At 34.1% G+C, this 14,406-nt stretch overlaps 1 protein-coding gene across 1 annotated transcript in view; it reads left to right on the plus strand.

Moving 5' to 3' along the window:
- Positions 1-14,406, plus strand: part of tmem131l (transmembrane 131 like) — a 121,923-nt gene that overhangs the window by 78,618 nt on the left and 28,899 nt on the right. The window contains exons 13-19 of the mRNA XM_039750277.1: positions 993-1,146; positions 2,021-2,191; positions 3,076-3,133; positions 3,735-3,843; positions 4,857-4,926; positions 7,142-7,251; positions 9,151-9,220. Of these exons, the coding sequence (XP_039606211.1) occupies positions 993-1,146; positions 2,021-2,191; positions 3,076-3,133; positions 3,735-3,843; positions 4,857-4,926; positions 7,142-7,251; positions 9,151-9,220 (742 nt within the window). The remainder of the gene's footprint in view (positions 1-992; positions 1,147-2,020; positions 2,192-3,075; positions 3,134-3,734; positions 3,844-4,856; positions 4,927-7,141; positions 7,252-9,150; positions 9,221-14,406) is intronic.

A 14,406-nucleotide genomic window follows, 5' to 3' on the forward strand; every position in this document is an offset into this window, starting at 1 on the left:
ACATGTATTTTAATAAGATTTTTTAAATTATAGGAAAAACAAAATTAGCATATTCTCTTTTTAGCTTAAAAGACAATTTAATTCACATGTTGAATGTGTTTGTTTTTTTTTTAGTTTCAATAAATGCAGGTAACACCAAAAATTGCCAAATTGGTTTATGGTGTTTTTAGAAAGAAAACTATGCAGAGGCAGTGAGTAAAGGAGAGAGAGTATAAGGATTCCTTCTCTTTGTGACTATGATGAGAAAATCAAGCAGAGTGGATGAATAGATTAACAGTAAGAAAATAGATGTGTACAGGAGATGAACTGGAAAGGTAAAGGTGCAAGAATGCTGGTGGCAATTGTGGAAGATACGAGTTTTCTGGAAAGAGAACATTGATGACAATACAGGGTCCAATGTGTACTTCTGTCAGAAATATGCGTGAGGAAGTGGTGGAGAGGAGGGGAGAATATACAATAGTTAGGATGATTGTTTATAACCAAAGGTGAGTATACCACATGTTGGCAGAAAAAAATGAAGACAATGTTTTGGGACAGGTTAAGAGGGAGAGAGATGGACACTGATGTGACAGTGTTATAATTTTTTCATTGTATCTCTGCTTCACTTAGTAGGTGCACCTCTTATCAGAGGAAGCTAAATAGAAGGCATAACCAACCATATGCTAAGATAAAGAAAATCTCAGCTTTTAACTTTTTTCTTGTATGTGTCTTTACCTCTTGTGCATGCAATTATGGTTACGCATACTAAACCTACCACAAGACTGATTACAGCTTTAAAGGTGACAATGTTCTACTAGAATGCAATACCAGAGGAGAGAAGTGCAAGCTGATGTGTAATAATAGAAAGTTTTATGTGGTAAAAGCATATATACAGTATGTTCATTTAATAAGGTTGTGTCAATATTAGCATTACTTAAGGTACATAAAAGTGACTTGACAAACTGTAAATATGCTTATTTTATTTATCAAATCTGTTCATGTGTGTTTTAAAGGAGTTTTGAACATGAAGCAGCACCCACGTTATTTGACTTGAAGAATAAAGATGCAGAAGAAGATCTCATAGACATTTGGTTAACAAATGGTTTTGATTTTAGTTTTACCTTAGATAAGGTACAGTTTCCCAAAGAAGCTGATAAATTCCTTAAGGTAATAATGTATTTAAAACTTTTTTAATTAAATTGTGGACAAAAAGTATGTGCAATTTTATAAAATAATTTCAGTACATGTTATAGTTAATTTAAGGTTCATGTTCATTAACAGTGCAAAGCTGCAAAGAAGTTGTAATTATTAATGTAGTACTGTAGTTTATTAGTAGTATAGTTTTTGCACACTTTTAACTGTAGCTTATAAATTTAAAAATAATGAACCTTGGCTGTCACTTGAACTAATAACAGATCCCAATTTTTCAGAATAAAATTTTATATTGATTTAAGTATATCCTGTAAAAATCCATACTGTCACAGCTTGGGTCTCAATATTGAAAAAAATGTTCAGTATTCATTAAATACAGAAACAAAATCTTTTTCCTTCCTTTTCTTTTTCTTGTGGAGGAACATCTTTACAGCTCAGGATAGATCTAAATGTAAATTTAATAAATCTGGTCAATATATTTGCACCAAGTCTCAAAGAACTCGCAGGTAAAGGTGCTGGATTACTTTCCTCACCTATATGCTCCATTAATTTTCAATATGAACTCCTACAAACATGTGATGGTTGAAGATTTTAGATCATTTAATTTCAATTTAATGCCACATATTAAAATTGCACACTAGAGGGATTTCAGAGGTGGTTCTCCCCCAGAAACACACACACACACTCTCTCTCAGTGCCATTTAAAAGGCAGTTTTCTGGATTTGCCCGTTTTGGCCTGTTGACAAATTAATATGTTGTAAATTAACATTTTCATATATTTTATTTTGACCTAAAAACTACATTTATTTTAAAATGTGTGGAAATTATAAAATTGTATATTTTAGGGAGTGTTTTATAATAAACTTTTTTTTTATTTGTTTACATATAGGTTCTGAATTTTAGCAGCCCAGTGCTTGTTCCACCAGGTTGCTGGAAGATGTTTACTTTGCAATATGTGAACAGAATAGACTTTGCAAGCGTAGTGGCCAATATAATATTGGTTACTAGCCATGGTTTTTCATTAGAGATGCCTCTTCAAATTAAGTCAACGATGCTAAAGGTCAGTGCCTATTTTTCTTAATAATTTAGTATACTTGGATTACTCATAATTGTAGAAATGAGTACAGAAGGAATTTTTAAAAATATATTCTTTGAAGCCTAAATGTTCTTTGTGTGTATGTATTTATGAATGTGTATATACATACTGTACATACAATATGTGTGTGTAAATATGTACACAGTATATAAATATAGTCTTTTGCCATGTCATTTTCTCTAATCACTATACTGCATCTCCTCCCTGTTGTGAGATATCTTACTCTAAGTTAAAGTTGACATGAGTTGTGGCTTATGAGCCTTTTTATTGGTATTCTTATAGTATATATAACTAGATAACGACTCTTCTCAAACTGGTAATCGGTTTAATGAGTGGCACCTTCCTGTAGGTACAGTACAGGCAATGCATACTCCCAAAACCTTCTATAAATGAATGGTGAAGGTTAATGTCATTCTTATGTCTTTTCCCCCAAGCTACTTACTGTAAAAAGATTCTCCTTTGAACCAAGCACATATGTTAGTATAATATTTTGACATCCTGTTTCTTCCTGTATTGTCTTGAGCTTATGCAGCATCTAGTAAACTATGTCCTAAAAATTCTTGCTATTGAAACAATCTTCATAGATATTTTACATTGTATTTTCAAATACTAAATTTAATTAAAAAAAAAAAACTCTTTGATTCCAGTAGTTAAGGTATTTCGTTAACAAATTTCAATTATATTTTTGCATTGATTAAACTTGCATTAGATTTGTTACAACTGTACTTTGCAGAGCGGACATGTCTTTGAGCATGGCAAAAGTTTTGTAAATTAGTTGACATGTTAAAAATGGCGAGGCTGTGAATTCTATATAATAATCAGAGTTTAAATATTTATATTTTTTACAGGTTTCAAAAAATAAAAGATATTGTGATAATTCATACCGTTTAAGATTATTGGATGCAGGTAAAATTATTTACTATATGACAACTTTGACTTTAAAAAATGCTAAATTAAACAATTGCATTCTAATTAAACAAGATGCATGCTCTAGTGGCTACAATGTTAGGCTAACAACTCTTCATATCTGAGCTTGGTTGCTGTTAATTTGGGTTTATTCCAAAATGAATGCTGAATTACCATAATTGCCACCTTTAGATTTTCTCCGTTTGAGTAGGTGGGCCCACTGATGGACTCTCTAGAGTTGCATGTTTCTGAAACTATTGGGACAGGCTCTAAATTTAAATAAGTGTGCTCAGAAGATGAATGGATGGGTGTGTTTATGAATTCTCCCTTTTTTTTTTTCTTTTTTTTTTACCATTTACAGTGTAATCTTTTAAAGAGAGGAATAATTCATCATGATGAACAAAATGGGATTTATTAAGTCCTTTTTTGTTACTGATTTTTTTCATAAATTATGTCATTTATTTTTATGTATTTCACAGTCCAATCTTATGTTACAGTGTATCAGAGGTGTTATTTTAATGGACAGTTTGTTTTTTTTAAATAAATAACTTGTTTGTTATATAGCAGTTCTAAAGTGTTTATTGTAATATTATTTTTACAGCTAGTGCTGAATGGCAGGAGAGTCTTCTTTTAGATTCTTCAACTTGGAGGGTAGATAAAAGGCTTGCTACTGAGTTGTGGTCAAAAGATAAAGATCAGAAAACATTCAGGTAATTTTAATTTAAAATACTTTAGCAAGATAAAATATTTATGTGTTTTATTTAAGATGTTATCAGAGGTTTCATTTATGATGCAATGAATAGACTATAGTTATTGTAGCTTAGCTTGTAGCTACAGGAGGAGTTAGTTGTTATTAATAGAGTGTATGTAATAAACTGAATAAATGAATAATCATTGGCCAATTATCAGGACAGTTAAAAACATCTGTTGCATTTTTTTTTTTGTAATTCTAAAAATAAAAACTAGTTTGTTTATAACTGGTTTTCATTTAACCTACATAACTAAGTGCTGCAGATACAAGCATAATTAGGGTGGGGTCTTTCTTTAGAAAATACTATCAGAATCTTTAGAAAAGCCTAATGTTTCTTACCTTGTAATGCAAAGGTATTTTATATATTACTACAGCTCATGATACTGGGAATTAAGACTGTTCTCATTGGTACTTTAGAATAGATAAATTGAAAAAGTGATAAGTTTATTACTCCTTGTTTGTGTCTTTTCCACTTAAAACATCTTAAGTTTTTACTTTTTTATACTAATACATTAACACACAAAAAAACATAAAGGAAAGGTAATTGAGCAATCAATATTGTGAAGTGTTGGTGTTGCTATTGGTAATGGAATGGACTGACATAACTACATTGATGCATGCTAGATTATCTCTGCTTCTAAACCTTTATGAAAACTCATTTCCTAAATTACAACCATATTATTTTAATAGAAAATGTATATGTTATATGCTATGTGTTACACAAAAGTGTGGTCTGGTGTGATTATCATAATGTGCTGGTTGTTAACATTTTCTGAGAAGAGTTTGTCTAATTTGTCTTGAGCTATATTTAGTTTTGAATAATGCCGGAAAATCTTTTAATGTACTGAGACCCTCAAGGCATGTTTCAAGTAAATCATTGGTGAGAAATAATGCAGAATATTTAGTCATTTTTGCTGCCAGTAGTAATTGTAGTGTGGTTTTGTGATTTTTACCTTTTTCTCCCTTCTATAGCTGTCCTAAGTTACTTAAGGATCCTGGGCTCACAGTGGACTTCAAAGCTACTTCTGTCAATGAGAGCAAAGTATGAAACTAGCCACTACTGGTATAAAAAAAGCATATTTTTGCACAGTAAACTTTGGGTTTAAAATGAGATGTATTTGTATTTATAGTGTCACTGATTGCTAATTGTGTCACACTTAGTTAAATATAAAATGGTTTGCTTATCTGTCTTTTTAAATTAATATTTGGAGCTGTATTCATGGACATAGTCTTTGGAAAAACTGTCATGATACCAGTGTTCTTTTCAAACTATTTGTATATTTTAACAAAACACAACACAAGGATTTGCTTCCTAATCTAGTAGTGTACATTTTTTTTAAATATTCAGGTACAGTATGTTTTAATTTTTAGTCTGACTTACCTAAGTAGCCTTTATAATAATTGATGCAGAAGAGGATGTTCTGACCAGAACTGTAAAGTGATAAATAGATGCCCTGAAAATCAGCTTTACAAGAAAATTAATTTAATGTACTAGACCATCTTTTATATTTCTTGCCGTCTGTATGTATTTCCAGTTGCACTAAACTCCCTCATTATTGTAATAATACAGTTTTATTACTGTATGAGAAAACTCATTATATGTGCAGTAATGGCTTGTGTTATAGTGGTAATAAAATTTTAATTACATGCTTCCTTTTCAGAATTTACTTTAAGGAAAATATAATTAACAAACATTAAGATATATATAATGGACTTTTAAAAGAAGATACTGTATCAGCAAGCATAAAAATAAAATAGTGTTGAAATCTGTGATTAATGAAATTAAGGCAGCATAATTTTATTAGTTGGACATCCTGCTCTATAGGTGAAATGAGCAAGTTTTGAAAGTTATTTTTAAGCAAGTTTTGTATATGTTACAAATAAAAGCAAATTGTCCTTTGAAAAGTTAGGAGTTTGGAAGGCTGATGTAAATCAAGTCTTTACACACAGGAAGCCAGTGATAAACTAGTATGATATCAATTCATGAACTCTGACTGTTGAGTTTTACAAATACTACAATTTGTTCAGAAGTGATGAAAACATAAGTTTGACATTCAAATGTATATGTTAATATTAAAGGGTGTTGAAGATAAGTTGGTATCAAGACTGATCTATGAATTACATTCAGTCATTATCCAACCCGCTATATCCTAAATAGATATGGGTAACTGAACCACCATTGCCAGAACAGAGACTCACTTGTTTTAAAGCTGGAACTTATTAGTAATGGTACCCTCCTTGGTTTAACTGTCACTTGTCCTTTATAGAATACCTGATCAGCTGGGTTTCTCTTTTCCAGAGCTAGCCCTTGTAGGTCAAAGAAAGACACATTATTTTGTTAATGCTCTGCATAGCACTGAATAGTGAAACTAAATTGTCTGATAATGTTATCCAAAGGCACTTATGTTAAGAAACTTCTTTATTCATATACTTTAGTAAACTCAAGAATTACAGTAATATATTCGGTTACTTAGCCTAGACTGTTTAGTTCCACCATTACTAAGATGTGTAACAGAAATGGTCTTGTGTCAGTTTATTTGTGGTATAATGTTTTTACAGAAAAGAGATGTGTATTTGGTCATCTGAGCAAAGGAGATGTATAATAGTACCAGAAAGAGGTTTTACGTTTTCTAAAAAGTTCAGCAGTATACATTCGTCCAAAAAAGCTTTCAACCCCTATATTATTCTTAAATTTTCATCTAAAATCAAAATCCCTCTTAAGTGTTAAGTTGAGTAGGAATAGATTGTTCTTCTCAGCTTGTTTGTACATACATTCTTGAGTATCTGGAGAGAACAGATTATGAACTGCCCTATTTATTTGATTTTAGGATTTTTTTGTTATAAAAATATATTTTATTTTGAGGTGTTCGCATATAATAGCTATACCCTGTTAACTTGTCAAAAGCTTGTCATTATGACTTTGTGTTACTAGGACTCCTAACCTGTATTTTTCATAAAATGAATAAATCTGTTCACATTCTCCAAAGGAGTAAATTATGATAACAATAATAAGAAGACGTTTGACAAATGTGCTGTAACCATTTAGTCCATGAAACTTTTTTGGTTTGTTAACAGCTAAGGTATCCCAACATCTTATCTGGTACTTTCTAAAAATTAACAAGGTTTGATCAGTGATTCTAAATAGGACCCAGTTAATTAAACTAATTATTGCATGTATTTTTTTTTTTTTTGCAGAGTACTTTACAGTAATTCAGCATAGAGTGACTGAGTTGATGCTTCTTTTTTCTTCTTTTAAGGTTAAATATTTCACACTTAAAAATCCAGTAGATGCCCCTGTTACGGTTCAGTTGCTACCTGTTTCTTCATATCCTGAACCTCATGAAGCTCTTAATGCATTAATAAAATGGTAGGTGTGAATCATTTTGGTGTATTTAAGTTTATGAGCTGTGATTTTGTTTTTAAAGAGAGCTTTGAAATCAAAACTGGAGAAGTAGTTTAATCTGGAAGAGAATAAAACAGAAGTAGATTTATCTGGCTTGGATAAAAACAGAAATAAGATTATAGTCTCAAACCCGCAGCCAGTAGTGAAATCCAAAGTGCAAAATCAAATAATAATATCATAGAAATAAGCAAAAACAGAATGTTGCCAAATAAATAACTGATTGAGTTTAATTTTAAGACATTAACTAACTGCTGAATTACTTTCACCCTCCCAGTAAGCACAGGGTTAGCAAGCAAAAATGACCACATTTTGTTTGCACTTAATCCACACTGCAAAATGAAACCAGCTACTTTATTCACTTGATATGCCATCTAATAGATCATTAAAAAATAATTTAAATTTTGTGGGAAACTTCTGCTGCTCTCTTGTCAATTCTGAAAAAGTCAACAGATGAATGTGGAGTATGTGGCCTAATATTAAGACCATTAATGCAGAATATTGTGAATCAACTGATAAAATGGATGAATGCGCCTAATTTAGAACAGCATAGTTATTATATACTGGCAGACTACAAAGAGATTATATGGTGAGTAGTGTAAGAAAACGACACAGTGTTGGCAAGCGCCATTAGATCAAAGAGAAACATTGTGAGCATTGAACAAAAATAAAGGTATGTGTAAAACTAGCCATCAATTTCCAATACTTAGCATACTGTAACAAGTTAATAGTAATGAAAATGTTTTCCAGTATTAAATGTATATATTGTATAAGTGTGAAGAAAGAGGACACTGAAAGATTTTCAAAAAGATTCTTTTTAAAATCTCATGAGTGAGCTCTAATTTGTTAATTTCTCATAATAGTAGTTGTCTGAACTTTGCAGTCAACTTGTACATTACAATTTGCATGAAAACCGCCTTACAAAAATTGAATGACTACTTATATAAATGATGAAGTCCATTACTCTCACTGACCATTTACAGGGTAATACATCAGCTTTGTCTAAAAGGAAAAAAAAAGATCATGAGTGACTCTGGTTTGATCATGTTAATTGACACTATATGACACCAAGAATACTGCCAATGTACAGTATTTGTTCATCATAAGGGGCTGAATCCTTGGCTTGATGAATCTGAATTGTAACTCTAATAACCTTTTATAGTTATTAGAAGGACCATTATAGTAACAATTATGGAAGGAAACCTCTTGCACCCATTATGCTGGATCTTGCCTGCTCACTGAAACACCACCAAAGAACCACCAGAACATGCAACAAGCATTCAGTTCTTTTTGTCAACATTTCCCACCGTCTGTAAAGATGTAGTGCCCTCTTGAATTGAGGAGCAGTGACTCTTCAATATGAAACCCATGATCTTTATTAGAATATTGGCTGCTAACTACTGGCCCTTGCTGACTGAGGCTAGTGTCAAGCTCAAATAGCCCGTAGTAGTCGTCATAACAGTATCTTTTGCTTCTTCCCCGCAGCTGCTGATGACCCGAATTACACATTTAACCTTTCCAGGGAGCTTTGTCACATAGAACAGCAGGAGTGATGGTAGCAGGTTTTCCCTGCAGTTTGTTAAAGGCAGTTTGAGTGCACAGTGATTAATCCAGAAGACCTTCTCACAAATCACCTTTCTTGCCACTGATTTCCAGTAGAGCAATGGCAGACTGCCCATGGCTAGTATCTGCTATTGACTTTGTTGTTGACACTGTTCCTTATATCTGAAAGAAGGTGGATGGGCCATTTTTGGGGCATCAGTTTCTACTCCAACAGGGTTTATAGTGGTTACTTGATTAACTTTGAAAGAGGTATATTATTTTCAAAGCATAATAGTAACTAAGCCAGTTTTCTTTCATTTACAGGTTTAACTTGCCTTCCCTTGATATTAATATATCTACATCAGAGTTTATGCTAATGATGCACACACATGAGGTATGTAATAGTTAAAATATATTTTGTGTTTATTAGTTTTACCTTTTGAGAAACTGAAAATTTTAGAACAGTTAGATATGGCAAGTATTTCAGTAGAACATTTTAAAGGATTTCAGGCTAAAATTTGCTCTTCTGAAGAATAAATAATTCTGGAATTAATTTGTCATATTTGCTGAAGTCTTTATTCAGACTCGTTTCTTACTCTACTACTCAGTACAGGTGCCGGTCATAAAATTAGAATATCATGACAAAGTTGATTTATTTCAGTAATTCCATTCAAAAAGTGAAATGTGTATATTAGATTCATTCATTACACACAGACTGATGTATTTCAAATGTTTATTTCTTTTAATTTTGATGATTATAACTGACAACTAATGAAAGTCCCAAATTCAGTATCTCGGAAAATTAGAATATCAATTAAGACCAATACAAAAAAAGGATTTTTAGAAATGTTGGCCAACTGAAAGGTATGAACATGAAAAGTATGAGCATGTACAGCACTCAATATTTAGTTGGGGCTCCTTTGGCCTGGATTACTGCAGCAATGCGGCGTGGCATGGATTCTATCAGTCTGTGGCACTGCTCAGGTGTTATGAGAGCCCATGTTGCTCTGATAGTGGCCTTCAGCTCTTCTGAATTGTTGGGTTTGGCATATTGCATCTTCCTCTTCACAATACCCCATAGATTTTCTATGGGGTTAAGGTCAGGTGAGTTTGCTGGCCAATCAAGAACAGGGATACCATGGTCCTTAAACCAGGTACTGATAGTTTTGGCACTTTGTGCAGGTGCCAGGTCCTGTTGGAAAATGAAATCTGCATCTCCATAAAGTTCATCAGCAGCAGGAAGCATGAAGTGCTCTAAAACTTCCTGGTAGATGGCTGCGTTGACCTTGGACCTCAGAAAACACAATGGACCAACACCAGCAGATGACATGGCACCCCAAACCATCACTGACTGTGGAAACTTTACACTGGACCTCAAGCAATGTGGATTCTGTGCCTCTCCTCTCTTCCTCCAGACTCTGGGACCTTGATTTCCAAAGGAAATGCAAAATTTACTTTCATCAGAGAACATAACTTTGGACCACTCAGCAGCAGTCAAGTCCTTTTTGTCTTTAGCCCAGGCGAGACGCTTCTGACGCTGTCTCTTGTTCAAGAGTGGCTTGACACAAGGGATATGACAGCTGAAACCCATGTCTTGCATACGTCTGTGCGTGGTGGTTCTTGAAGCACTGACTCCAGCTGCAGTCCACTCTTTGTGAATCTCCCCCACAGTTTTGAATGAGTTTTGTTACACAATCCTCCGCAGGGTGCGGTTATCCCTATTGCTTGTACACTTTTTTCTACCACATCTTGTCCTGCCCTTCGCCTCTCTATTAATGTGCTTGGATACAGAGCTCTGTGAACAGCCAGCCTCTTTAGCAATGACCTTTTGTGTCTTGCCCTCTTTGTGCAAGGTGTCAATGGTCGTCATTTGGACAACTGTCAAGTCAGCAGTCTTCCCCATGATTGTGTAGCCTACAGAACTAGACTGAGAGACCATTTAAAGGCTTTTGCAGGTGTTTTGAGTTAATTAGCTGATTAGAGTGTGGCACCAGGTGTCTTCAATGTTGAACCTTTTCACAATATTCTAATTTTCCGAGATACTGAATTTGGGACTTTCATTAGTTGTCAGTTATAATCATCAAAATTAAAAGAAATAAACATTTGAAATACATCAATCTGTGTGTAATGAATGAATCTAATATACAAGTTTCACTTTTTTAATGGAATTACTGAAATAATTCAACTTTGTCATGATATTCTAATTTTATGACCAGCACCTGTACATAAATAAGCATAAACTTTTAAATCTGTCGGTGAAAATGCAGCACTACAGTGTGACACCATCACCATTACATGTTCATTTAATGAGACCATTTCATATATGCCACCTCTTCCCACTGTTGCTTCATGTAATTAAGATATATATATAGAATTTTAATTTTGTGGTCATATATAAGGTTTTGTTCTTGACATTCAGCCATATCTTGTGTTGAAGTTAACCTCTGAAGGCATTACATTTGAAAGCGTATTTTTATATTACAGCAATATATAGTGTGAGCTAAAGTAGGAGAATAAATTACTTAAGTATTGTTTTGATTCAACAATTATTTCTTGATAGGTAACATTACTCATTGTAATATTCTTCTCTCTGTGTGCTGTTTAGTAAACATACTATAAATATTGAATTCCATAACAATGTAAAACACAGCACACCACACCATTTTGTCTGCCAAATATTCTGTGTGGAAGTATAGTGTACAAACCGGATTCCAAAAAAGTTGGGACACTAAACAAATTGTGAATAAAAACTGAATGCAATGATGTGGAGATGGCAAATGTCAATATTTTATTTGTAATAGAACGTAGATGACAGATCAAACGTTTAATCCGAGTAAACGTATCATTTTAAAGGAAAAAGAGGTTAATTCAAAATTTTACGGTGTCAACAAATCCCAAAAAAGTTGGGACAAGTAGCAATAAGAGGCTGGAAAAAGTAAATTTGAGCATAACGAAGAGCTGGAAGACCAATAAACACTAATTAGGTCAATTGGCAACATGATTGGGTATAAAAAGAGCTTCTCAGAGTGGCAGTGTCTCTCAGAAGCCAAGATGGGTAGAGGATCACCAATTCCTACAATGTTGCGCAGAAAGATAGTGGAACAATATCAGAAAGGTGTTACCCAGCAAAAAATTGCAAAGACTTTGCATCTATCATCAACTGTGCATAACATCATCCGAAGATTCAGAGAATCTGGAACAATCTCTGTGCGTAAGGGTCAAGGCTGTAAAACCATACTGGATGCCCGTGATCTCCGGGCCCTTAAACGACACTGCACCACAAACAGGAATGCTACTGTAAAGGAAATCACAGAATGGGCTCAGGAATACTTCCAGAAACCATTGTCAGTGAACACAATCCACCGTGCCATCCGCCGTTGCCAGCTGAAACTCTACAGTGCAAAGAAGAAGCCATTTCTAAGCAAGATCCACAAGCTCAGGCGTTGTCACTGGGCCAGGGATCATTTAAAATGGAGTGTGGCAAAATGGAAGACTGTTCTGTGGTCAGACGAGTCACGATTCAAGTTCTTTTGGAAATCTGGGACGCCATGTCATCCGGACCAAAGAGGACAAGGACAACCCAAGTTGTTATCAACGCTCAGTTCAGAAGCCTGCATCTCTGATGGTATGGGGTTGCATGAGTGCGTGTGGCATGGGCAGCTTGCATGTCTGGAAAGGCACCATCAATGCAGAAAAATATATTCAGGTTCTAGAACAACATATGCTCCCATCCAGACGTCATCTCTTTCAGGGAAGACCCTGCATTTTTCAACAAGATAATGCCAGACCACATTCTGCATCAATCACAACATCATGGCTGCGTAGGAGAAGGATCCGGGAACTGAAATGGCCAGTCTGCAGTCCAGATCTTTCACCTTTAGAGAACATTTGGCGCATCATAAAGAGGAAGGTGCGACAAAGAAGGCCCAAGACGATTGCACAGTTAGAGGTCTGTATTAGACAAGAATGGGAGAGCATTCCTATTTCTAAACTTGAGAAACTGGTCTCCTCGGTCCCCAGACGTCTGTTGAGTGTTGTAAGAAGAAGGGGAGATGCCACACAGTGGTGAAAATGGCCTTGTCCCAACTTTTTTGGGATTTGTTGACACCACCATGAAATTCTGAATCAACATATTTTTTCCCTTAAAATGATACATTTTCTCAGTTTAAACTTTTGTTCCGTGATTTATGTTCTATTCTGAATAAAATATTAGAAGTTGGCACCTCCACATCATTGCATTCAGTTTTTATTCACGATTTGTATAGTGTCCCAACTTTTTTGGAATCCGGTTTGTATTTTTATACCAAGTGTAATGATTTGTAATTTAACCTATATATGTAAAGTCTTACATATAGACCTAAGAAAAGTTCTACAGCGGTTAAATTGCCATTTAAGTGTTCTATGGTTATTATTTTGAAATGTTTCGAAGGGTGAAGTTAGAGGATTTTGCCTAAGTGGCAGTTTGAAGTATTTGAAGCTGAATATAGCTAACCAGGCCAGAACCTGCAATAAAAGATTTTAGCTGCTCCTTAAACTGAGGCAGATTCAGGGAAATAATCTGGGCTAGACTGTAAATTCTACCTATTATGGTATTAAGCGTTTTCCATCTGTCCTTTTCACTACCAAGGGTAAACTTTTCATCTTTTTTATTCTTAAAGGAGAGTTTAGATAACCTAATCTTCCTTCTAAATTGCTTCTCCAGTTCTTTAGCTTTGTTTTTGTCTCCTTGTTAAAAAAAACACTATAAAACAGTGCTTTAAGGTTAAGCAGGTTTTTAGATACTTGGTGACTCAAGGCTTGTTGTGTCTGCAGCTTGAATTGTTTGGATCGAATGACAGTATCCAGAAATAGGTAAAGCAGGAGGATACTGAATCTGTCTGTATGTTCAGGTCATTTCCACAGCGTTTAAATTAATCTGCCAGTTGCTAGTCTGTAGACATCCCCTTACTATTTCATTAAATTGGCTATTCCAGATCTATACATTTATTTGAATATGGTTGTTTTACTCATTTTGTTTTGTTTTTCAGTAATAAATTAATATTTTTTTATGGTCAGGATGGCCAAGAGACTGGCACGCCTTTGAAAGATATATGCACCACTGTTAGATGTAACATATTGTTGTCAGTAGCAGAGTAACATCACACTTATTAAAATATCCATATAGAAACACAGGTTGTTCACCTTTCTGGTTAATTAGCTTATTCATAACAATCAACAATATGTTCTGTCTACTACAAGTTGCCGTATCCAGGAACATAGGCTTAAAATGGAGGCTAATGCTATTTGTTTCTTTTTATTGTAGAGGGGTGATTGAAATTGCTGCTAACAGGGATTTGTGAAGCCTTAGATGAATGATGCTTAGCTGCACAGACTCTTTTCATGTGGTGCTTCTTATCTGACATTTAGTAATGGTATGCAGTATAAAACTAATTTTTATTAAGTTGGCAGTGTATTGTACATTTGTGTATCCCAGTCTCTTTCCGTTTAAATCATGGTATTTTTAGTAAGTAGTTTAATTGTGTGCAAAGCCCATTTTGCCTTGGTCTGAGCATGAAGTATTAAACTCTTCTCTTTTCTAAC

This window comes from Polypterus senegalus, chromosome 4 (genome assembly GCF_016835505.1).
Source record: "Polypterus senegalus isolate Bchr_013 chromosome 4, ASM1683550v1, whole genome shotgun sequence".
NCBI lineage: Eukaryota > Metazoa > Chordata > Cladistia > Polypteriformes > Polypteridae > Polypterus > Polypterus senegalus.